Source organism: Culex pipiens, chromosome 1, assembly GCF_016801865.2.
Source record: "Culex pipiens pallens isolate TS chromosome 1, TS_CPP_V2, whole genome shotgun sequence".
Classification (NCBI taxonomy): domain Eukaryota; kingdom Metazoa; phylum Arthropoda; class Insecta; order Diptera; family Culicidae; genus Culex; species Culex pipiens.
The window spans coordinates 50,061,604-50,086,872 of NC_068937.1; the positions used below are offsets into that span (position 1 = coordinate 50,061,604).

Below are 25,269 nucleotides of genomic sequence, written 5' to 3' on the forward strand. Positions count from 1 at the left end.
ATTGCCATGTGGCGTCCTCTGATCGAGGCAGCCTTCTTAGTGTGCTTTGATTTTTCCCTATACATTTAGCTGGGACCATGAGAATTTCTGCGACGCCGGAATGAATCCGGTTCAAGGCAAGACCAGGGGCCTCGGATCGTCTTGCACCCTTCGGAGGAATTGTTCCCCAGACCATCCCCTAGGACCCCATGGTATGCAAAAGTCGTCATTTGTTAACGGCTGTCTTGTACATAGCAATTTACCTAGGGGAACTATACCCTTTCTCAGCCTATTTCTTTTATCGGCCTATCAGCACTTTGATCATGAATTACAGCTTAAATAAAGTGTTTTTGTCTGTTCCAAAGTAATAAATAGCTCAAAAAGAAGTGAGCAAGCAACTTTCCATTGTTGATACATCTGAAAATGTTCATTTTATAGCGGAAAACCGCAAAAGTGATGAGAATTGGTCGAACGGCTTAGTGTGATTAAAATGGGTATATTTCCCCTAAATGCTCCAATTTTACGGGTTAATTCCCATTTAAACTTGTTCCTGCTCAAGGCAAGCCAGTTTTCAACCAAATGGGCTGAAATTTTGGCCTGAGCCTCCATTTTGATTACTCTTTCGGGCAATCTCATATAATTTTTGATTTGAGCAACTTTAATTTTTTTGACCCGGGCTAACGTACATGCAATACATGCGCACGGTTCTCGTTGCCCTTTCGATGCTTGCGTCGATGGTGTCGACGTCGGCCAGCTTGTGTAGATCGACGGCTGGGCACCAAGGGCCCACCATCTTGAGCAGCTTGTTCTGCTTCACCTGGAGTCGTTTACGGTGCGATTTGGCGCGGTTTCTCCAGACCGCAGAAGCTCCCAAGTTCTCCCAGGATTGAGCAAGTTTTTGGAAACTTTATTTTTGTATTTTTTATTTGGATAAACTTTTTCTCTATTTTTTCTGTGATCAAAGCAGTTATTTGAAAAGGTCCAATAAACCAAATTTTTAGTTTTTTGCTTTTTGGGTGTTTTTTAATGCCCCTAACTCAAGGCGGAATTTTCTGATCGATTTGCCGTCTTCGGCAAAGTTATAGGTTTTGCTTAGGACTTCACAGAAAAAAAGAGTGCACTTATTTGATAAAAAAAAAAAACTTTTTTTTTAAGGAACGTGTCATCAAAATAAACCCTAAACGCCATTCTCGTTTGTCTTAATAGTAAAATTTTATTATTTTTCATCGAAAATATAATAAGAAAAACGCACTTAACTTATGTACTCTAGATTTTAGATTTTCTTTTTTCTCTCATTTTAGTTTTCTCTCTCAATTTGCGTTAAAAATTAGTTAAAGATTGTATTATTTCTTCTGGTTGTGTGTGTGTGTTGTTGTTGTTGGTGCTGCTGCTGTTGTTGCTCTTATCGCCACTCTGCTGCTGACAAGGAAATCTACTAAACTTTATGCTGCTGCGCGCGCCGAAACCAAACAGAATCCAATTGGGGGAAAGAAAATGAAATCAAGACTACCTCCTCATCTTTGCAGTTAGTTGCGTTTTTTTTGCGAAAATTTTATTTCTCTCTCGTTTTGCTATGCGCACAGATTTTTTTTTCTCTTTACTAAGAAACATGGTTCTAAAACTGACTGTGTATGCACTAATAAAAAGGAAAACATTATCTCTCTCTTAACAAACAAGAAAGTCTTGTTCTCGCCGCGTTTGTCTACTAAGGTTAAAGATCGTCTCGTATTCTTCTCTTCTCTGATGCTGCGATCTCCTCGCACGAGCGATACCAGGTAAGGTTTGAAAAATAATTACAGTTATATTAATATGCAGTTTTTTGTTTTGTTTGTGGGTGTGTCGTTTGTGTCGCCGTGTGTGTGTGTGTCTGTTATTGTTTATGCTGTTGCTGTTGTCTCTCTTTCTCTCACACATTTTGGTGGTCGTCCACGCGCGCGCTTCTCGATGATATTTTCAGTTAGAGTTAAAAAATAAGAAGGGGGAGAGGGGTGTGTGTTCCTTGGCTGCGGGGCTGCTTCGGGGGTTTAGGGAGGTTATTCGGGGCCGCCCTTTTTACCGATCAGCGACTTGTGGATGTGCGGGATGACACCACCGCCGGCGATCGTCGCCTTGATCAGACTGTCCAGCTCCTCGTCTCCGCGGATGGCGAGCTGCAAGTGACGCGGCGTGATACGCTTCACCTTCAGATCCTTGGACGCGTTGCCGGCCAACTCGAGAACCTGGGGGGAAAATGGAAGATGGGAAACATTAGTTGAAAGTTGCAGAAATAGTGAATATCGTATGGGGACCATCCATAAACCACGTGGACACTTTTTTGGAAATGTCAATACCCCTCCCTCCACTCGTGGACAATGTATGTTGAGAGAACTAGAAGCGCTTCCCTAATACCGACGTAAGAAGTAAGGTCATGTAAATTGAAAGTGGATGGACGGATCGACGTAAAAGACAATTTTTGCCTTCCTCACCTCACTGAGGCAAGGCTATAAAATCACTCGAAAAATGAACTTCTTAAATACGACTCCTAGATATACCTTCACGTATACCTATCGACTCAGAATCAAATTCTGAACAAATGTCTGTGGGGATGTGTGTAGACATGATTTTTTTTCCACACGATTATCTCAGAACTGGCTGAACCGATTTTGGCCGGATCCGCCTTATTCTTTTCGTTTTGGGGTCCCCTAAGACCCTATTAAATTTAATTCTGTTTAGTAAAGTATTTAAAAAGTTATGCCAAGAAAAACAATTTTGTAGACACAAAAAAGGGTGATTTTTTGCATAACCTCAAAAGGCCGGGTCTTTTTGTTTACGTGCGAGAGTCGCGCCAGATGCGAAACGCCCGGTTGCCACATTGCTTCAAATGAGAGTCTGCATGTTTTCTGGAAAAGTCTGTATCAGGCATATATTTTTTTTCATAAACTTATTTTCATTATTACTTTGTTAATGTGAGGAAGGCACTACCCACCTAAGGGTGGATTAAGAAACGTTTTTATGTTTGATTTCATGGCATTTAATAACGGACGTCAATAAAGAAGAACGTAATGAGGAGGATTGAGAAACGACATTGCTAAAAAATATGCTGCTGTATATCACTGACTTGTGAAATTTCTAAAACCAATACTCGGAGCTAGCCCGGAGAAAGCCAAACAGGCGTGTGAACCAAAACAAAAGAAAGTAGGTATTTTGGCGCGCTGGCTTGAACGTCAATGTGAAATGCGCCTCGACTGTAGCGCCATTCTTTCGATGGCGGTCGAACCCAGAACAACATTTAAATTCAAAACATCCGTTATATTCGTGGTTGATGAAATTAAAAAGAAATTTACGTCTGTTTGTCTGTGCTTTCAACGAATCATCTCTGCGGTAAACTTTACGCTTGTGATGTTTCAATGCACTGTAATGCAAATATCTCAGCTTACCGTGGAAATAATTTTTTTTTTTTGGGAGGGTGATCCAGCCGCACATCGTTGATGTCGAAACCTCTAAACTGGGCCCTCGTCCTGTCACGTCCGTCAGTAGTCTTGTCGTACATTACAACTAGAATCAGATCTGCCAATGAATTAGTACACTTCGACCAAATAAACACTGACGCTGTATGGATCTGACTCTAGAATAAATGCACAGTTGTGTGTTATTCATAAGTCCAAAATGTTCAATTATTCATATAAGTCCTAACATTCATTTGCGGATAACTACCTAACTTGAATTGAATACAAGATTTAAAGCAACCTATCCGAAAGCTACTCTTATCTCAAATCCCCGACATTTTAATTATTAACCAAAAAAAAACGTTTCTTTTAAAACCTGTCTGGCTTCTTTTAAAAAAACAAAAAAAAAATAACAGTTGATATTTTACAAGTCGTGAATTGAAAAAGAGACGACCATTTGTTCGTCAGAATTCCAGTTGATCCTCAATTCGCAACAATGGTCGATACAATCATAATCCGACAACCGTTAGTTCAACAGATCAACGAATTTAGTCCGATATCATTTCACTATTGATTCATCGAGACTCTATGGAAATTTTGACAAATCAGAATGGTTTTTATGCAACTTGAATGAAAATCACCGATTCTGATAGAATTACTAAATTCACTATTACTAATTTTGTCCCTAAATAACTAAATGCAAAGTATAAACAGTTGATATTTATAGTTAAAATCCTAAATTCTACAAAAACTGATTTTTTAAAAACCTGTATCCTAACCTGATAGGGAAAAATCACATATGTAGCGGTTCATTGTACAAATGTGATATTTCCACTATCGGAGAATCTCCTTGTCTCGATGACAGCTTACCGGTCATCGATTAAGCCCTGAGACTGCGTCAAAGTGGGTTCTCGTAGCATGAAGTGGTGTCCATGTGTAAAAATGGAAGCTTCAGCAATATACTAAAAACTTCGATTTTAATTCCACATCAGATCAAATCATACTCCTTGCCAAATAAGCATCAAACCTATGATACTCATTATGACAAAGCCCAGGGATAATTCAATTTCAAATATTTCAAAGCTTATAAAAATTAATCCCAAAAGTAAATGATTTTCTAAACAAAATGAAAAACTAACTTTTCACTGTACAACTGATTGTACATTAAAGTATTACCGGAATACAAATTTGAGCATTTAAAAATTTGTAAAATATAACCAAAAATGTTCTAAATAGTTTAGAAATTTTGGAAAAAATCAATCCTTTTGTCCGATTAAATTTTAGCGTTTATAGACTTTATCGATTAAATCAGAATGTAGAAAAGAATTCACAGAATATTTTCTCTAAATAAAATATCATGATTAGTTCAATGTTTAGGTTCGAGTAGAAATCTTGACATAGAGACCACGAAGACCTATGGGTGTCGTTTTCAGTTTTAATTTTATTTATCCAATAATTTATAAAAGTCCAATGTGAAATAACTTTCAAAATCACACCTTTTCATCAAAATTTTGAAAAAGAGCGAAAGAGCCGTTCAAAAGAGGAATCTATGACATTTCCCCGAAACCCACATTCCCGAAAAGACATTTCCCCGAATGCCACATCTCCGAAAAGACATTTTCCCGAACTGTCATTTACCCGAAAATCATTTCCCCGAACAATCCATTTCCCCGAATGGCCACATCCCCGAATGGCGACTTCTCCTAAAAACCATTTTCCCGAATGGTTACTTCCCCTAATTTTCCACATCCCCGAAAATCATTTTCCCGAATGACCATATCCCCGAACGACCATTTCCCCGAACGCCACTTCCCCGAACCCGGTCAGGCGGGTATGCCCGTTGCCCAGAACCGCGCGCGGTTCTGGACAACGGGCATACCCGCCTGACCGGGTTCGGGGAAGTAGCGATCAATGAAGTGTCATGTTCACAATTGAAAGCTCAAAAAATTCCGAGTTTTTTACGATAGTTTTATTCCAGCTTCACTTAAATTTTGAATATTTTCCAAGTCTGTGGAGTAAAGGATTCGAATTCCGGATTCTGAGATTTAGTTACTCCAACTGCCTTTCAAAAAGAACTGACTCCACCGAATCCAACGAAAACTCCGACTATGACAAATGATGTAGAGAAGGAGAACATCTTGAGCAGAGTACATATTTCTAATGAACAAATCTAAATAGCTGCGTGCCGCTCAATACATTTGCCTATTTTTCTCATTTCGTCGCAGTCGAGCTAACTTGTAGTACGTCGATTTTTGGCCAAATTGAATTAAGAACGCCATTTTGTGTAGCCTCTGACCTACATAGATACCCAAAATTCGATTTCAATTCTGAGATATTCAATAAAAACCGAAAAATGTCGTCTCGCGCTAACTTGACACACTCTGAAAATTGATGTAAGTGCGACAACTGGTCAAAGAGATTTCAGGGCAGAACGCTTTTGACACACGTACAAGTTAGACTACCGTACACATTTGTAAATATAACTCGGGACTCCAGCAACCAAATTCAACCAAATTTCAGGACAATGCACAGAATGGTCAACCAAATAAAATGTGATTGTTATTGTTTACATAGTGACTCTATTTTTCGTTAATTAAAGGTCAAAAACTAACACGCTTTTTTCTCGGAACGTCAAAAAGCGACAAACGACAAGATAGCACGACAGCGTCGATTTGATACATTGATCATTTCGCTTTTTTGCATTTAGGGGAAATATACCCATTTTAATCACACTAAGCCGTTCGACCAATTCTCATCACTTTTGCCGTTTTCCGCTATTAAATCAACATTTTCAGATGTATCAACAATGGAGGGTTGCTTGCTCACTTTTATTTGAGCTATCTATTACTTTGGAACAGTCAAAAACACTTCATGAAAGCTGTAATTCATGATCAAAGTGCTAATAGGCCGATAATATAAATAGGCTGAGAAAGGGTATAGTTCCCCTAGTTGAAAATCAAAATACAGTCCAAGCTCGGTTATCCAAAGGCCTTGTCAAAAGTTCACTTCGGGTAAAAACCCCTAAACTACTCTAAAGTGATTTAGTAAATTTAAACCCAAAATGGCGGTGATGAAATATAAAAAAATGCATTTTTTAATTCAATAATTAACTAATTAATCTAGAACAAACTGATTCCTGCGCATTGATTCGTCGCTTAAAGATATCGTTGCTGTGCAATCCTTACCACGTGGATACCGTTTTGGAAATGTGCTTTGCTGAAAATTGCCCATACAAAAAAATCTTTTTTATTGAACTTGGATAATCTCAAAAACCCGCTTTCTTGAAGTTTCCGCGTAGTTTATGAATGGCCTACGGTTATTTGTATTTTCTTTTTTTCATATTTAAAACCACACGTAGGAGAATTTAATATTCAGTTTATATCTAAGTTAGTATCATTCGGGAAAACTCAACTTTTGGGGAAATAACCATTCGGGTATATGTAAATTCGGGAAAACCACAGTTCGGCAAAATGGTCATTCAGGTAAATGACATTCGGGGATGTGGAATTTTCGGGAAAATGATTTTCGGGGATGTGGAAATTTCGGGAAAATGATTTTCGGGGAAATGGCACTTTCGGGGAAATGATTTTCGGGAATGTGGAATTTTCGGGGAAATGATTTTCGGGGATATGGGATTCGGGAAATTGGGATTCGGGAATAAGGGATAAAACCCAAAAGAGCGGCTCTTTTTAATGAGCGAACGAAAAAGAGCGGCTCCTAAAAAAGAGCGGTTTTGCCCACCTCTACTGTTCTGGATAAAACAGTAATCGTCGGGTTCGCCAAACAATTGTTTGAACCCGTGTTTGAATATTGGTAAAAAAAATAGACAAAAGGTTTAAGCAAAACAAGGGCTTTGATTTGGCTTTGACAAGACGACAAAACGTCTTCTTTAAATCGTTAATAACTCGTCGAGGTTAACTCGGATCAAATTTGCACCCGGCTTATGAATACCGAAATCAAATTTGCCACCCCGTTTACCAATCAATAATTAAAAGTTTATAAAACTTTTTAATCCTATTGAAGATTTCTAAGAATTTCATTTTTCGAAAATGTCGAAAGTTCAACAATTTGCTACCCGTTTTGATTCCCACCAAATTTGCTCTCGAGTTTGGCCCCGAGTCTCCCACCGCGCGTAGCAAAGCAGGTACCAAATTTGATCTCAAGTTTGCTGCCGTTCTACGCATAATTGTCCCATGTCATTTTTTGACGATTTTCATCTTTTATCATTTTTAGGTTTAGTTTTACGTATACTTTCAGAAAAAACACATAAAATCTAATACTTTGTTCAGAAAATCATTGAAAACAACACCAAGTCTGTTTGTCCCATCGTTGAACTTCTACGCATAATTGTACCACCAAGTATTTTCTATCACGAAATCATGTGTTTTACGAAGCATTTTATCTTGTTTACCTGTTCACCTGCAAAAGTATAACAAATAAGGGTGATTAAATGTTAACCGATTTTCAAAAATTTCAATCGCGTTTTTCTCAGTTACACTATTTTGAACATGGGACAATTATGCGTAGAACGGCAGTGTACTGAACAGCAGCCGCAGGACCGTTTTAAATATTGTTTTTTGACGAAGTTTTTCTCTGCAGAAATCTTTGGTGAAAAGTAGACCAAACTTTTTTTTTGAAGTGAATTAGTGTTAAGAATGTATGAAAAGTTCATTTTATAACACACTAAGTTCCTCAAGTACGAGAACCTAACGAAAAATAAAAGGGTACATTTGAACTTTTTTTTGGTTTGCAGTGAACATGGTTATGTGCCCTTTTGTGTTTTTGATTTTTTCAATAGGAAATTGTTTGTTATCAATCTGATTCTTGGAGGGCATGTAGGGAGTGTACTAATGAATGGAATAGTGGAATAATCCCGAATGTTTACGTTTTGGTTGTGTGCCCTAATGAAATGTTTGGCTCAAATTATGCGTAGAAACACAGAAATCGATCGAAAAATTTCAATCGAGTTTTTTCTCAGTTGCCCTTTTTTGAACATAGGACAATTATGCGTAGAACGGCAGTTCATCTGTAGATGAAAAATATGTGTCGGTACCTGTCGGGTACTCATTTTCTGATAATCGACAAGTACTGGCAAGCCGGGAGCAAAGTTTTCCGTGTTTCGGAGATTTTTGGATGTCTGGTCTAGTTGGTGATTTAGATTTTTTTTAAATTAAGAATTGAAATATATTTTTTAAAGCTTTGAATTTTTTAAATTTTAAAAATTATTATTTTTCTTTAATTTTTTTTAAACCTTTTTAATTTTTAAGTTTTTTAACTATTAATTTTTAAAAGTTTTAAATTTAAGAGAAATGTTTTTTTTTTATTTTTTAAACCTTTTAATTTTGTAAAAAATTGTTTTTTTTTAAATATTTGCAACGGCCTTTTTTTTTAGATTTGAAAAAAATATTATATAAATTAAATTTTTCAAAAAAAAAGCTAAAAATGGAAATTACAGGCCACGGTGTCAACATTTTAATGAAAAAAGTGTTTTAAAATGCATCATACACCTGTCCAGCTCTTTTGGAATCATTGATTTCCAAAATCACTAAATACTGTCGAAAATTTTATTGTTGCGAGAAAAAAAGTTTTGCGGTGCTGTACATTGTAATTTCATAAAAGTTCAAAATATTTTTAAACCAGTGCAAACATGTTAAATATGATTATCGATGCAGAATAATGCATTGTTCTCAGTTGATTAGACTTCAATTTCCATTGAAATTTTGATATTTTTTTGCCCCTCTGATTTTTCGGACCAATTTTGAAGGGGAGCGAACCTTGAAAAATATTTGCAACGGCCTTATTTTTTTGTTTTTTTTTTAATTAAATCTTTATTTTATTTTAAAAAAAATCAAATTTTTATTTTTTTTTTAAACTTAATTTATTTTTTTTTATATTTTAATTTTATTCAAATTTTTAAATCTTTTATTTTTTATATTTTTTTAAATTGCTAAGTTGTTTTTATTATTTTTTTTATAATTTTAATTTTATTTCCGTGCTTGATTCGATTTTTTCTCAGCTTGATTCGATTTTCAGTGCATAATTCCATTTGATGCGTTAGCAAACAGGCTGAATACCGGCCCACTGAGAATTTTGGCTCGATCTGGTTTGAAAGTGAAATCCCGAAGAACTGAGAGCAAAATTTAATCTGGAGTTTTTTTTTAATTTTTAAAAAAAGGTCCAATAAATTTTTAATGTTTGCTTTTTGGGTGTTTTTTTAATACCCCTGACTCAAGGTGCTACTGCGGTGGGGTTGACACGTCGGGTGCAAATTTGATTTGCTTCGATGTTTGCCACCAGCGCTGGAGATGCACTTAACCCTTAACTTTTCGAATTTTCGAGTTATTGACATTTAAGGAACAGTTGAACTCCATATTTTTTTGGAAAGAATATTTTTTGAAAAGTTTCTCGATAGTGTTTCAATTGTTATTTCAAAATTTTTAGCGATTCATAGTTTTTTGGCACCAATAAATATAATAAGAAATTTAAAGAAACAAAAAAAAACCCAAAAAAAAGTATAGACAAAATAATTAAAACAAGAGAAACCCCCTATTTTTTCAAATTTTACTGGGAGCGTTAAAAAAAGTTCTAACTTTCCATTCCTTGTTTACTACGCGCCAAAAATACGCAAGCCGTTACGCAACCACCAGGCAGGACCAACAACACGCATATCTGCGCTTCTGATGCGACACAATTCACACGCATCAAACAAAAGCCAAAAAGGAAAACAAAATCGCGCTACGAAATTACGCGCCAAAAACCAGTTTCTCCCTCCTCCCTTTTCGACAAATGTGTTTACAAACAAAACCGTTTCCCAAAAGAAAAAAAAAAGTCCAACGGGAAAATCGAATCAATTCAAACTTTGGCAACGCATTTTGCGCCCGTTTTCCCCGATGCGTAAAAGAAAGCGCATCGTCGATAAAAAAGTGACGCGCGCGCGTCAACAAACGAGCAAAGGAAACCCCGAAAAAATACGATAAACACAAAAACAAAATGGCGCGCCCGCGCGCGTTGCCACAACAAAACAACAAACAAAACGCGCGCGCTCTCTCTCTCTCTCCTTCAACCCTAACCTCAAAAAGGGAAGAGGCGGCGTCGTCGTCGTCAATTCGAGCTTCGTGGAACTTACCTCAGCGGTCAGGTACTCGAGGATGGCAGCGGAGTAGACGGCGGCCGTGGCTCCGACGCGTCCGTGGCTGGTCGTGCGGTTCTTCAGGTGCCGATGGATACGACCGACGGGGAACTGTGGCGCGAGAGGGGAAAACGCGAGAAATCGAACGTTAGCTTTTGGCGCCAAATTTGAAAAAGTGGCCAGTTTCGCTTACCTGAAGTCCGGCACGGGCCGAGCGCGATACGGCCTTGGCTTTCGCCTTTCCGGAGTCCTTGCCAGCTTTGCCTCCTGCCTGCAAAGTGAGTTGAAAGTTACAAAATCGTTCAAATCTGTTTCGTCAGCCGCCGCCATATCGCAGCGACAAAAAAGTCAACACAAAAATAGAGGTTATCTTCCCGCCGGGAAGAGTTCGGTACGTCAGGCAGGCCTTGGAAAATTTCCGCGCTCTCCGAGACTCTCCCGCGGAGGTTTGCTTGAGAAACTAGCACAGAGGAAAATCCGAGGAGGCTGTGCAATCGGTATCGATTTTCCCAAACGTCACAAATTTTCCGCTGGAAAAAAACGAACTTCTTTTCGCCTCTTCCTCGAAGCAAACCCAAGCCGCCGCCGGAAGCCATCCAAGCCGGCGGCGGCGGGGCGTCACTTTCGGAGGTTTCCCGCGCGCGCCGGAAGATAACCTCAAACCTCACTACTTCCCCACCAAAAACTCACCATTTTTGCTAATAAATCGCTGTTTTAATCACTAAAAATCGCTTGATAAACACGCACACACTTCTCGCCGCCGCTTGCTTGCTTTTTTTTGTTCTTTGGAAAATGGCTGCCGGAGCTCGCACCACTGTGTTTGCTTGGGGAGATTGGCTTGGGCTGTCTGTCTGTTTTGAGCGCCGAAGCGAGAGCACGAAACACGTCCGAACGGAGCGAGCTAAAGAAGAATACTGACGGCAAGACGGCGGTTGGTGAGCAGATTTTGAGCGCGCGCGAGAGGTAGACACAATAAAAAGAGCACGCACCCGTGCGAAAGAGAGAGGAAGAAGGGGAGGTAGAAAGAAAATGGCCAACGCGCGCGATTGGACAGCTGGCGGTCAATCCAAGAACTAACATTTGGTTCGTGTCTTTGCTATGGTACGTAAACGGTCAAGGGGTGGGACACTCGGTTTTGTTTATTTTACTGTTTAATTTATCGAGAAATTAGAAGTGCAACATGGAGCTTCTGTGAAGTTTATCATGACAGTTGCGAAAGTTTAACTCCATAAGGCTTTCTAGTCAGAAATTTACCAACACATTCAAAGTATGTTTACATGACAGCTGGACGTTTGTTTGCATCAGGTTTCCTATCTCTTTCTAGCAAAATTTTTTTGGCAGGCGACTTCTAGCTGTTTTTTTTTTGACTGACTGCCCGATATGTCAGCCAACATACTTCGCAGGGCTGTGACAGCTACAGCTCGATCATCGTTCCCGCATAATCAAATACCAAAGGTGCAACTGTCGAAATCATAAGAAAATTATTTCTGGTATGGTTACCATTTGTGATATTGTTGATATAATGTCACGACCATATAACAAAATTAAAATGGTACTATTTCCCGAATTGTTACACTTATCTTGACATATTCGAATGGTTGATTTTTTTTCCTACAATTTAATGAACGGTATCTATTCGTCATACGATTAGGATGGTTCGAAACAGCTATTGTTAGAACATAATAGTACTGTAGCCGGTATGATAAAAGTTATGATACTCGGTATGATTTAGTCAAAGAAACCTAAGCGGAAAATTTCCTAAATTTCCTAAGTCCTAATAATTGAAATAATTGCACAACAATTAATGGTACGATATAATTATTCCTCATATGTTTGGTATTATTTCAAACAGTTTTTGTATGATTGAGCCAAAAATTAATTTTAGCGAAAATTTTCTTAAGTCCCGATGATTCAAACAATTGTTCAACAATTCATGGAGAAATATAACTTTTCGCCGTATGGTAAGGATTTTTCGGAACAGCTATTGTTAAAACATAAGGGTACCATAGCCGACGTAGTATTTCCAACTTGAAGCTCAGCGAAAAACTCTTAAGTCCCAATAATCCAAACAATTGTACAACAATTCATGGAACGATATAACTGTTCGCCAAACGCTTAGGATTATTTGAAACAGGTATTGTATGATTGAGCCAATTAAACTACAGCAAAAAAAAATTCTAAGTCCGAATAATTCAAATAATACTTTAACAACTCATGGAACAAGTCCCAACAATTCAAACCATTGTTCAACAATTCATGGAACGATATACCTGAATTCAGCGAAAATTTTCCTAAGTCCCAACAATTCAAACCATTGTTTAACAATTCATGGAACGATATACCTGTTTGCCATATAGTTTGTATGTAAAGCTAATTTATTTTCGTGATAATTTTTATAAGTCCAAATAATTTAATCAATTGATTGACCATTATCAGAACGATAACTGTTCGCCATGTGATTGGTCTATAATGTACTTGTATGGTTCTACCATACATGTTACGATATATTTATGATAAATTTTGAGGCCACATTTCATAATAAAATGCATTTTAAACCGCCAAACGTAATGTAACTGAGATAGCTCAATTAGATAAGGCGGCAGCACCACGGAAGAATCAACAGGAGACATCATCATCAAGCGGTAACAAATCCCGGACATTACAAAAAAAAAACGCTCACCATTAATAATCATATACTTACCATTCCCGTTAAATCCATAGTTCCCAGAACATTTGTAAAGTTTATTTTTTGGCTCCTCCCTTTTCAAATGGTGTCGGTAAGTGTCGGTAAAGCAGTTCACCATTTAAAATCATATTTTATTAATTTGTGGTACGGTTCACATAAAATAAGAATTGAACAGTTTGGGGTAGGGTATGACTATGATCCACGAAAAAAATCCCTTGTAAAAATGTATTGTAACATTACCTAACGACCTATTTAATAAATTGTAGGATTGTTTGGGGAATGGAACATGTACGGTTGCACCCTATTTGGTACAAAAACTGTTTGAAATAAAACCGAACATATGAGGAATAATTATATCGTACCATTAATTGTTGTGCAATTGTTTCAATTATTAGGACTTAGGAAATTTAGCAAATTTTCCGCTTAGGTTTCTTTGACTAAATCATACCGAGTATCATAACTTTTATCATACCGGCTACAGTACTATTATGTTCTAACAATAGCTGTTTCGAACCATCCTAATCGTATGACGAATAGATACCGTTCATTGAAATGTAGGAAAAAAAACCATTCGAATATGTCAAGATAAGTGTAACAATTCGGGAAATAGTACCATTTTAATTTTGTTATATGGTCGTGACATTATATCAACAATATCACAAATGGTAACCATACCAGAAATAATTTTCTTATGATTTCGACAGTTTCACCTTTGGTATTTGATTATGCGGGTTGTTCTTAGCTTAATCCAGGTTTTTAAGCGAAGATGGCGTTCGAATGTTGAACGTCCGAAATGTCAAAATCGCGCAGTGACACCAACATTAGAAAAAAATGTGACTGTCATGCCATGGCACACTTTTTTCGTAATGTTGGTACCGCTGCGTGATTTTGACATTTCGTGCGTTCACCATACGAACGCCATTTTTGCTTAAAAAGCTGGATAGTCTTGGTGTAATTTTGATTTTTTCTGCTTCTTTTCCATAACCGTGTAATCATTTTTTGACGTTTTTCTCCGTTCCCTTTCGTGCGATGTTTTTTTTTTTCAAAAGCAAAACGTGCATTTGTTTACGTTCGCAGTTGAATCCGCACCAAATCGAGCGCACCATGTTATTCGTTGTGGTTAAAAGTTTTCATCAATTATTTTTTTAATTGAAACAAAAGTGCAACCATGGTCAACAAACACCACAAACCCTCGGGCGGCAAACGCGGCCGCGGTCGCCCCGTCCTCACACCGGCCATGAAGAAGCAGCAGCGCAAGGAGCGCGCCCAGCGGGCACCGGTCTCGCGCTTCCGGAAGAACCTGCGCCACATGGAGCGCAGCAAGGAAGCGATGGAAGCGCTGCGTCGGCAGCAGGATGCTGAAGTCAAGTACAAACGGAAGATGAATGGGGCGGTGGAGGAGGAGCAGGAGCTGGCGGCGATGGGTAGTGATGGCGAGGAAGCCGGGGAGGACGACCACTTTGACGTGCTGGTGAAGACGTTGAACAGTGGCCGGAAGGGGGCGGATCGGCGGGAGGCGGCGATTGAGAGTGACGAGAGTGAGGAGGAGGAGGAGGAAGAGGACGATCAAGCAGCGGAAGTTGAAGAGGAGGAGGATGAGGAGATGGATGATGGTTCTGAGGTTGAGGAAGAGTCCAGTGGGGAAGAGGGCGAGGAGGAGGAGGGGGACGAAGAGGAGAAGGACGAAGAGTCGGATCCTTACTTGAACCACATTAGTTACAACATTAGTCCGCAGATGCTGGAATCGGTGTCGGCCAACCCGGCCGTCACGAACAAGAGCACCATCGCCTTTGGCCGGTTGGGACAGCTGATGGTGGAGATTCCGAAGGATCGTAGCAAGGAAGCGAAGGGTGCGACGTTGCTGGATGACGACGAGAAGTACGCGCCGGAAGGGACCGTTCCGAAGGCATTGAATCCGGAAAAGTTGGATGTGAAGAAGCTGTTTATAAAGGAAAAGATTCAACGGAACTTAGAGGATCCGGTCTTCAACAAACTGCAAGCGGAATGCTTCTCAATTTTGAACAACTATCAGGACTTGTACTTTCCTGGGAGGAATCTGGACAACGGGTCGGATCTTCAGATGGTTTACTGCCTGCACGCCCTGAACCACATTCTGAAGTCGACGTCGAAGATCTTGCACCACAATTTGAAGCTGGCGGAAGCAAAGGGAAAAAAGAAGAAAAAAGTCGCGACGGTTCTGGAGTACCGTGACCAAGGTCTGGTTCGCCCAAAGGTCCTGATCGTGGTCCCGTTCCGCAGTGCGGCTTTGAAGATCGTCGACACGATTCAGCGCCTCTTCACCGGGGATGACCCCAAGCTGGTGACCAACTACAAACGCTTCCAGTCCGAGTACGGCGGTGAAACGCTGGCTTTCCCAAAGGTCAACCCCAAGCCCGAGGATTACGAGCGGACATTCGCGGGCAACACCGACGACAACTTCCGGATCGGCATCTCGTTCAGCAAAAGTTCGATGAAACTGTACACAAAGTACTACAATTCGGACCTGATTCTTGCCTCTCCGCTGGGACTCCGGATGACCATCGGCGCCGAGGGCGAATCCGAGCGGGACTTTGACTTCCTCTCATCTATCGAACTTCTAATCCTAGACCAAGCGGAAATCTGCCTCGCCCAGAACTGGGACCACGTGCTGCATCTGATGGACCACCTTCACCTGCAACCCCAATCTACCGAGCACACCGACTTCTCCCGCGTCCGCTACTGGTGCCTCAACGGATGGTCCCGCTTCTACCGACAAACCCTGCTCCTTTCCTCCCACGACCTCCCCGAATTTCGCTCCATCTTCAACAACAAATGCGCCAACTACCACGGCAAGGCCCGCGTCGCCAACCCCGTCAAAACCGGCTCAATCCGGCACGCCATTGTCCCGCTTCCCCAAACCTTCCACCGCATCGAAGTGCCCTCCCTCGAAGCGTCCTACGACGCCAAGTTCGCCCACTTCACCACCGTCCTCCTGCCCCAACTCCGCTCCGTCACGATGGCACGCACCCTTATCTTCATCCCGTCCTACTTCGACTACGTCCGGCTGCGCAACTACTTCAAAAAGGAAGAGCTCAACTTTGTACAAATCTGCGAGTACTCCAAGGACGGCAAAATCGCCCGCGCCCGGGACATGTTCTTCCACGGCAGTGCCCACTTTATGCTCTACTCCGAACGCTCGCACTTCTTCCGGCGGACGCGGATCAAGGGCATCCGCCACCTGGTCTTCTACCAGCTTCCTCAATTCCCCCAGTTTTACCCAGAGATGATCAACCTGATGGCGGACGAGTACCAGAACAAGCACGACGGAGTGGACGCGAGCTCGATGACGGTTACGGCGCTCTATACGAAGTATGATTTGCTGAGGCTTTCGGCGGTCATTGGGACGCAGCAGGCGGCCAAATTGGCCGGAAGTGCGCGGGCGGCGCACACGTTTACCACGCAGAAATAAACGATTGTTGATTTGAACTGAAGTTTGATCATTTGTTGAAAGAAACCCCGACTTTCACTTCCCAAACACAGACGTCTATTTTAAGCACCAAGCCTATCAAAAATGTCCCAATCTTGCGTTGACAATCTGTTGACTTCTGTTCTTCTCCTCAGAGAGAAACGTCCAGCCTTGTTGCTTCTGGAATTCAGCTTCGAACTCATTTCCGTTGCGTTCCATGCAGGAAAGAAAAACAAGCCTCGGCGTTTTGGAGGCAAGGTTTTCTTGCGGATCAATAACGGCAAAAGAGTGGTCGAAACTTTGGGAATATGACTGCGCGACCAACAGCCATGCCATGTGCTTCGCACCGTTCAATGTTGTTGTTAGATTGTTTCGATCGTCATTTCTTCAGAGTCGTCCACCCGCTTTGTTTAGCTCCGGTGCAAAACGGGCATTCTACGGCGGCTTCCAAGTATCCTGCAGAACGTCGTCGGATCTTTCTCTAGAAATGTAGCCGTCACGTTGTTGAGTGTCCTGTTGAGTGATATTATTTCGGTGTTTTATTTTCTGAAAATTGAATCAATTTAACTCACTCCCCTCGGATGCGGACCAACAAAGTGAAATCAGATTCGTTGATCGGTTGAGTCGCTTTTTCCTGGTAGTTCGAATTGGACGATTGCAAAGGAAGAAGGAACCGTGCAATCCCTTCGTCACGGATGGTTTGCGAAGGCGGACCTGAGCTGTAACTCAGTTAAAAAACAAGTAAACGTCAAACCTTTAAACGTCAAACGGAACGAGGGGTAAGCAAGTGAAACTCTAAAATTAAATAAATAAATAAACATTTTGAGAAATTCAACGTTTTTTTAAATGTATTTGAGATTAAAAACAAGACAAGAAACCAAAACAAACTTGAATAAAATAATGCGCTCGCTTGCGCCATTCATCTTCCTTTAATTTCGTGTGCAAAGCCTAAAGGACTAAAATCAGCGGCTTCATTGCAGATAAAGCTCACCTGACAGTCCATTGCCTGTCTGACGTCCGGAAATTCCGCTTCGAGTGGGAGATCGCCCACACTACCGGATGATCAGTCAAGCGATGGTTCTCCAAGTTCGCATTCGACGAGAACTGGATCAACATTAGGATCAAGACCGAATCGAGGATTTAGCCACGCCGGGTTCATCGTACACCGGCTTAGGGTAGAGTAGTCATCAATGAGACACGGGGAACAATGATACAATGGCTCTCACAAGTCGTAGTTTCAACCAATCAGGCTCATATTTGGGGGAAAGGTGTGTCTACTGGATACACGTCTGCCATTAAAGTGGCTTTGGTTATGGACGCTCCCTTGAAAAGTTATTCATAAATGTTTGATTCTGGGGTGAAAAAGTAAATTATGGACAAAAATTACTTTTTCGCTCGTAGGCTGCCATTAACACCAAAACTAATATTTCTTCAAATTTCTTTCGACGTTCCATAGGGATTGAGTTGGGCTACAATGTCCTTTCATTAGGTTTGGCCAAAATTTAGAATATACCCAGTATCCAGGACTGTCCCATTGTTCCCCACTCATTTCAGCTCATGGGTAACAATGAGACACTTTGATTTTTCTTCATTAAACTTTTCAATATCTATGGAAATCTTTCAAAACATGAATTAAAAGTTATTTTTGGCATATTTATAGAGTTTTAACTTCATTTAACCAAAAATACAAAGTTATTTGGTATAAATATACGAATTTTACAAAATTTAAATACTTTTTAGTATAACTTTTGTTAATTAAAGTTTCATGTTGGCAAAATTGCTCTAAAATGTTCAAGGCAAGTAACCTGCAATGGAACAATACAAAAACATGATGATTTACTAGAAAAATCTTGATTTTCGTAGTGTGTCTCATTGTTCCCCAGCTGTCTCATTGTTCCTGCCAAGTGCGTCTACAATGAGACAGTTGAATAACTCTGGCTGTAGATGATGGATCGATCTCATATTTTGGTCAATGTTAGAACACATTAAATGAAAGAAAATGCAACAAAAAGCTCATTAAAACATGCTGATGAAAAAATGAGAAAAATCTTTGAAAGTTGAAAACCAAAAGTGTCTCATTGATGACTACCCTACCCTACATCTGATTTCTTACCAACATTTCAAACTCTCTGACGTTCTGGCGATAGCTGCGACCAGCTGTGCCAAACATATTCCATTCCAGCGTCTGCAAACAGTCTCCTTCGGCAGCATCCTCTGTTTCGAGAGGATGGAACTCGCCATCCGGAAAAGGATCCACAAGTTTCTTCCAGGAGTTTTGTATTGTCTTCAGCGAGATTTCGTCCCAGGCCTCCGCAATCCAGTCGATTGATTTTTCATTAAAGAGGAAGGTGTCCAGCTGGAGTTTTTTCGTTGGAAAGAACAACGTTCCTTGTAGCCGGTCAGAAAAAAAACGAAACCTTGATGCACGTATATTTCGTGCTTCTGTAGTTCCCCAAACAACAATTCTTTGGCCTAGGCTCGCAAAAAATCAAATGAAACGATGATGTTGGCTTCACGCTGTTGGAGAAGCCAGATGAACAAAACTTTCTTCAACTACGGGAAGCTTAGACCTTTCATGATCTTCCGATTAAACAAGCCATGCGAGTTTTCAGGCAGCTCATCCCTCTGCGGAATGAACCTTGTCACGGTGGAAGAAAAAACGCCGTATTTCCACCGTCGCTCGCAAACTCGTCGATAATCTGGACCTTCTGCGCAAGTGAAAGAGTTTTTTGCTTCCTCTTTTGAGCTTGCATTGTGATATGAATGGTACGTCGTATTAAGAATTGAAGCAACCGAAAATCTGATCGTACTGAACCAAAATTGTTTGCATTTAAATAATTACAAAAAAAAAAACAAAAAATTTATTATCGGAATGACAGAATTTGTATCGATCAAGTTTGCATCGACTTTACCTCTCGTTGGTTTTTGATGTTTAGTCGTTCAGCCCAGCGCAAGGAAGCGTCGGAGATGTTGGTGGCTCAGCTAGTTGTAACGCGTTCAGTTGAAAGAGAACAGTGCATCTTATTCGGAGAGATTTTCCTTGTCTTCAATATACGTGAACGCTTCGCTATTCGAGCGAACGAGCTTGAACCACGATAAGAACATGGTGTGTAGCGTAAGGTACGTCCCGAAACAGCAATCTACAAGGTCAAGAACCTGCAGTAAGCCTGATCATGCAAAAATGCTGGAAATCCGCGAAAATGTGCGTTTTGATGAATGTAGAAATTTATGTGGATGAGGTCCAGCCGTACTTGCTGCCACTCCGGATCTAATGATGCAATTCGCCTGCTGTGGCAAAGTGTTCTTCGAGATTAAGCTGACTCAACAAAAGCCTCAAAATTTAAGATATGGATTTTGCTTTCACCACCGTTGTTTTGCTTGACTTGTTGCAACCCGTCTTCTATGTATAACAAAAATGAAGTCGGCTTTTGAGCCGACTGTCAATTGGGTCCTAAAATGAAGCATAGATTGCTGATATTATTGTTTACAGCGATAAAGCTTATTTTTCTGAGTACAATGACCCTTTGTACGACCACAAGGAGTTTAAAATGGATTTTTAAATCAATTTTGAAAAATTAGCCTCGCGATCCTTCTTGACAGAAAAGCTCCTACTTGACAGCTCGTTCCAAGGGAACCATAGTTGATCCATAGAAAAAATTTTGTCCTGTCAAAAAAAAAATTTGCATTAAAATGAAAAAAAGTGATCAGAAATGGTTTTTAATCGTGTTTTTTACCGTTGTACATAAAAATTTACATAGGGCTTTAGTACCCAATTTACTGGTTTGTGTCCTTGCTCAAGAGATTTCTCAAAGCTCGAAAGCTAGCTTGTTCGATTGCGCCTGGTCGGTATGCAAAACCAAACTTTTTTCCTGGCTAGATAATTCTCAGAAGAAGAAGTTCGATGTGATATTTTTTTTTGTTCTCACAATAGTGTTTTAAGTAGATTGTGATATTCCAACCATAAAAAAAGTCTCTGACTTTACAATTTCTACAAGCATTCATTCAACATTATCATCATTATTCACTCCCACTTCTTCGAAATGTCGATGTACTCGCCGTCCGGCATTTCGTACCCCCGAATCGGAGGCGTCGCCACCGGACCGACCGCCTTCAGCGGCACCAGCGCCAAATCCGGCTGAATCGCGGCCTGGTACAGCGCCTCCGACTCGAACCGCAGCTCGTTCAGGGCCTTTGTCTGGGCGGCCAAAACCCGGTCAATCAGCTGATAGTCGCCGAGCTTTTCCTGCATCTTGAACTTGGCCCACTGCTTCTCCAGCAGCACCCGTTCGTCCTGCATCGCGGGCGTGACTTTGACGCCCTGTGTCCGCCGGCGTTGGGCCTGCTGGTCCAGCAGCTCGATCGGAACCTGCAGGTCTTCGACCGGTTTGAGCTGGCGAGCGTTTTTCTCCAGACGGCGGATTTGCTTTTCCAGGCGTTTTCGCTTGCGGTCTTCGCGCTGCTTCAGGACCTGGGGGTCGATTTTGCGCTTCTTTTTGAGGGGTTCTGCGAACAGGGCCGGTGTGAACCGGAAGCAGCTGGGTCCGGCTGCGGTGTGCAGGGAGTGCGTGAGGAAGAATTTTGAGGGTGCAAGGGGAGCCCTGAAATTTTAATATTTTAACTTTTAGACAGCAATTAATAGTGACCAATCAAGCCTTACCGCAGCAAAGAACGTAGTAACGACATTTTACTGCAATTTTAAGTTAAATTTTAAGAAAAATCACGCGAACCTCGACGATTCGGTCGATTGTTTTGATCGTACTCTTTCGTAACCATCAGAACAGAAGAACGAGAGAAACGTCAAAATGCAGATACACGGTTACGGGAAAGTGATCAGATTTTCATTTTTTCAGCAATAAAAAAACATCGCACAACAGAGTGCTCGAAAAAGGTACACGGTAAATGAGGAATAAAAAATGGACATGGAACTTTACCCACAAATTTTAAGAAGCACAAACTCGCGTGTCATAACGGTTCCCAGTCACGAAATATTCTAGCAGAGCTGGTTCTGTTAGAATCCTGCTAGAACGGTGGAACATTTCTGCTAGAATGCTCTAAGAATATCCAGCTCTCTAAGAATTCTGCTAGAATCCTGCTAGAACGTCGTGACTGGGTTATAACGTGTATAACGGTCATTCGGTTGATTGTCTTTTTCTATCAAGAGATCACTCAACTTTTTCTGCCGAATTCCCAAAATGGAATACCAAAGCCGTAGAATTTTAGAATTTTAAAATTTTCAAATTTTTCGAATTTTCAAATTTTAGAATTTTGATAGAGTTCTTAAATTTTAATTAGTAAAAAATATGAAATTCTGTTATCTGCAATATTTTAAAATATTTGGATTGGATATGTTTATAAATCAATCTTTGGTATAATAATAGTGTATTCTAAGAAATGTGATATAAATTTAAAATAATAATAAGTTGTGTTTATTTTAACGTAATTTATTTCCAGTTCAAAGTCATTTCTTTCCTGTTGGAAAGATCATTGATTTACAAACTCGATTTACAGCACTCGAGAATCACAATGAACTTTTAGCAGCATTCTTTGTGTTCAACCTTTTTCAAGAATTTGTTTTTGTTTGTTTTGTATAGATTTGTGCGAATGTGCTTACATCTTATCCTGTCTGTGCAAAACTATCTGTTTCATATTTTATACATCACGCAATATTTGGTACTGTTTTAACACTAATTGACCTCTTGGAAAATGAGTTCTGCCTACATCAGTTCAAGTGTTTGTTTTGCTTACAGTCTAAACTAAGGGGTTTGGTTCGTATCTTTTTGAGGCGAATCCGAAAATGCCACAAGATGGCACTGCTTCGCTCCGCTGCTCGCGCCAAATACTCGATGGCACCGTTTGATTTAGCTATAGGAACTCTACTCGCGGCTATTTACAGCGGCTACCGGTTGTCCCACCGGGTCACCAGCGACCCTCAGGGCCACCCAAAGTTTATGCCGGTCAGCTGGTAGAACTTGAGGTTGAACGGCCGGTAGAACTCGCGGAGTCGCTCGATGGCTTGGGATTCTATTTTGGGGTGGTTGCGACCTTTGGTCTTGCCTAGGCAGTGCGGCGAGGATCGTTCCTCAGATTTGAGCAGACAGGGGAAGCCCTTGGTGGAGTTGAAGTAAAAGTGCTTCTCGTTGACGACCCGCTTGAGGCCGAGAAAGTCCTGGACGCGGCCGATCTCGACGGCTGGGTCAGCGATCAGGCGCTCACCACTGACGAAGATTAGCTGGGAGAGGGGGAAGTACTCGAGCCATCGCTCGAGATGTTTGGCGTAGACTCCGATCTTGACGGGTCCCCAGTTGGTGTCGACGACCCCGCCGGAGGTTCCGTTGAGAAAGGCCAGCTCTTCAAACCGTTTCATGTCTTTCTTCTTGCTACGGGCTTGGGTGTAGTCGGAGATCGCGCGGGTTACCGGATCCCGGACCACTACCAGCAGCTTTGTGCTGGGGTTCATGTGGTAGACCCGTTTCGGGGCTTCTTTAGTTATGAAATAGCTGGGCGTTTTCTCCATCGTGATTTGACCTTCTATCGTGGGTGGCATGTGATGGCGGTACCAGTGTAACCCTTTGGCGTAGTGACGATCGAAGAAGTGAACCTCACAACCCGCTGCCCGGACATCCGGATGAAGTCGGATAAACTCCAGCAGGGCCCGCGTTCCGGACTTTTTGACGCCGATGATCAGCGCATCCGGTAGGTGTCGCGATGGTCGTAAACCCTGTTGCCGCAGAAACCGGTACTTTGGCGATCCGTCCGAGGCGTTCAGCAAACCTTTGGCCTCGAAGCCGCCGCTATCGTCCGTCAGAGGGACGATCCGTACGATCGAACCCAGGATTTTGATCTGGGGCGCCTCGGTCTCCTCCGTTGGTGTGGTCATTGTGGTAATGCTCGTGTGAGCCTGAAAGTAGATTAGAAAAATCAAATTAAACAGTTGCCTAACCTGGGGCGCTTTACCCCCCGCATACCTTCTTCCACGTTTTGTTGATGCTCGATATTAGGCATGTGTTGAACGTATAGGACACGTACAGCATACAAATACAGACGACGATGGTAATCGCGATCGTACGATTACTCAGATTGGCATACCATTTGTACACCATATTCCTTGCTCTGCCTACCGCCAGATGACTCTGCCTTCACGACGCAGAGCTGAAAATGGGAGAAGAAGAAGAAGAAAGAAACTCTGTAAATCATGACAGACCGTAACTAAATTGCATAACCGCAGGCGGTTTGTACATACAAACAGACGCTGAGAGTGCGAGAGTGTGTGGTGGAATGCACTTTTGATATCACAGTCAGCGTAGAGCATACGCACGTAAGGACATAGTTGTGGAAAGTTTGGGGGTATGTCGGTGCTAGCGAGGGTGTTTTTGGCCTGTTCAGGGTGACAACATTCTTAAATTTTGTTATAAAAATGTGTAGCTTTGTTCGATAAATTTTATCAAATTAATTTCTTTAAAGCCGGCAAATATTTTTTTTTTCAGACACGTCACCCTGCTCGAAGTGTGTGCCATGAATTACAAATCCGGCAGCGCTAGCTCCATCTGCTGCCCAGTTTGACTCTCTCTTAGTCTTTTTTTTTTCGCCTGCAGCTAGACTTGCAAAGTGTTCTGTTTGTACGTAGAGCCACGCCGGATTGCATACTGGTAGGCGCTCTAAGCAAGCAAAACAAAACGAAAAGGAAGAAAGCGTTTCAATCCGACACGAACTTGTGTCTCTAAATTTGAAAGATAAATAACCACGTGTCGAGACAGCAAGGTGACTTGAGTCCTTAACCGCACTAAGGCTATCCGCACCGGAATTGCCGGTGGCCTAAAGTCAGCAGTTTATTTGCACTTGTTCCGGTTACAACGGAACATAACCTAGGACCGTTGCTTCCTTACGCGCGTGGTTGGTAATTTAATCATGGCACATCGTTTTCCTTTCGCCGGCGACCTCTTTTCTTATTCCGGTGACGGTGACGGCTGCCATCGAGTCTGAGCGATAACGAGCGGAATATTCGATGAGCTAATTTTCACCATGTCGAAAAAGTTTTTCCCGCATTTTCCATGCGGCCTTCGATGGAAAGCTCGTCAAATGAAGGAAGGAAAAAAAACGGATACACCGGTGTGTGTGTGTGTCTATCGAAAGTTTCATGTGACACATAGTTGAGGAAGGGCGGGAAAAACAGACGAAATTTGATATAATATGCGGAAAGTTTGTTGCCACAGACTATCGGATCAGGAAGTTGTCAACCATATTATACGACCGCAAAGGATTTACAATGGAATTTATATTCAATTTTAAAACATCAACTTCGTGGCCCTTCTTGACAGAAAGTATTTTAAACACAAACGATTAAAAAAATATATGCACATTTTTTTCTCAATGGAAAAAACATAAATTGGAAATCGGACTACATTTTCGGATTTTTTACAAAAAACAGATAAAAGTAGTTTAAAATTAAAAGCCATTGTTATTGTTATTCAAATTTGGATTTGAAAAAAAAAAAAAATTTATAAGCTGTTTTTGAAAATTTGTACAAAATATCAAAAAATAATCATTAGTATTTTTTTGTTAAAATATATTATTTTTCTAATCACAGTGTTTGGGCAGAGAGTAAAAT

At 41.0% G+C, this 25,269-nt stretch overlaps 4 protein-coding genes across 5 annotated transcripts in view; 1 reads left to right on the top strand and 3 right to left on the bottom strand.

Annotated features, from left to right (window-relative positions):
* Nucleotides 1–1,172: 1,172 nt before the first annotated feature.
* LOC120432362 (histone H2A.V) lies at nucleotides 1,173–11,440 on the bottom strand. The gene is made up of 4 exons (XM_039597558.2): nucleotides 11,224–11,440; nucleotides 10,727–10,804; nucleotides 10,531–10,644; nucleotides 1,173–2,198 (listed from the first exon to the last, which is right to left on the bottom strand). The coding sequence occupies exons 1-4, from the start codon at nucleotides 11,224–11,226 to the stop codon at nucleotides 2,013–2,015; spliced, it is 381 nt and encodes a 126-aa protein (XP_039453492.1). The 5' UTR covers nucleotides 11,227–11,440; the 3' UTR covers nucleotides 1,173–2,012.
* A 2,836-nt stretch (nucleotides 11,441–14,276) lies between these two features.
* Nucleotides 14,277–16,684, top strand: LOC120412607 (U3 small nucleolar RNA-associated protein 25 homolog). The gene has a single exon (XM_039573160.2). It carries the CDS (start codon nucleotides 14,388–14,390, stop codon nucleotides 16,665–16,667), a length of 2,280 nt encoding a protein of 759 aa, XP_039429094.1. The 5' UTR covers nucleotides 14,277–14,387; the 3' UTR covers nucleotides 16,668–16,684.
* Nucleotides 16,685–20,642: 3,958 nt separating this feature from the next.
* On the bottom strand, nucleotides 20,643–21,478 carry LOC120432550 (39S ribosomal protein L40, mitochondrial). Its single transcript, XM_039597781.2, has 2 exons — nucleotides 21,322–21,478; nucleotides 20,643–21,262 (listed from the first exon to the last, which is right to left on the bottom strand). Exons 1-2 carry the CDS (start codon nucleotides 21,345–21,347, stop codon nucleotides 20,686–20,688), a joined length of 603 nt encoding a protein of 200 aa, XP_039453715.1. The 5' UTR covers nucleotides 21,348–21,478; the 3' UTR covers nucleotides 20,643–20,685.
* A 972-nt stretch (nucleotides 21,479–22,450) lies between these two features.
* LOC120432624 (heparan sulfate glucosamine 3-O-sulfotransferase 6) overlaps nucleotides 22,451–25,269 on the bottom strand; it is a 158,640-nt gene continuing 155,821 nt past the window's right edge. For both annotated transcript variants that reach the window (XM_039597881.2, XM_039597877.2), the window contains exons 2-3: nucleotides 23,630–23,813; nucleotides 22,451–23,562 (exon numbers count right to left, since the gene is read on the bottom strand). In XM_039597881.2, the coding sequence (XP_039453815.1) occupies nucleotides 22,594–23,562; nucleotides 23,630–23,764 (1,104 nt within the window). In that variant the 5' untranslated portion in view covers nucleotides 23,765–23,813 and the 3' untranslated portion in view covers nucleotides 22,451–22,593. The remainder of the gene's footprint in view (nucleotides 23,563–23,629; nucleotides 23,814–25,269) is intronic.

Bases quoted from the DNA above. Each gene is read 5' to 3' on its own strand.
- LOC120432362 (XM_039597558.2), bottom strand. The intron at 10,645-10,726 runs GTAAGCGAAACT...CTCGCGCCACAG, and splicing joins CGGCCCGTGCCGGACTTCAG to TTCCCCGTCGGTCGTATCCA. The intron at 2,199-10,530 runs GTAAGTTCCACG...TTTTCCCCCCAG, and splicing joins TCGAGTACCTGACCGCTGAG to GTTCTCGAGTTGGCCGGCAA.
- LOC120412607 (XM_039573160.2), top strand. From the start codon at position 14,388: ATGGTCAACAAACACCACAAACCCTCGGGCGGCAAACGCGGCCGCGGT.
- LOC120432550 (XM_039597781.2), bottom strand. From the start codon at position 21,347: ATGTCGTTACTACGTTCTTTGCTGCG. The intron at 21,263-21,321 runs GTAAGGCTTGAT...TTAAAATTTCAG, and splicing joins TTACTACGTTCTTTGCTGCG to GGCTCCCCTTGCACCCTCAA.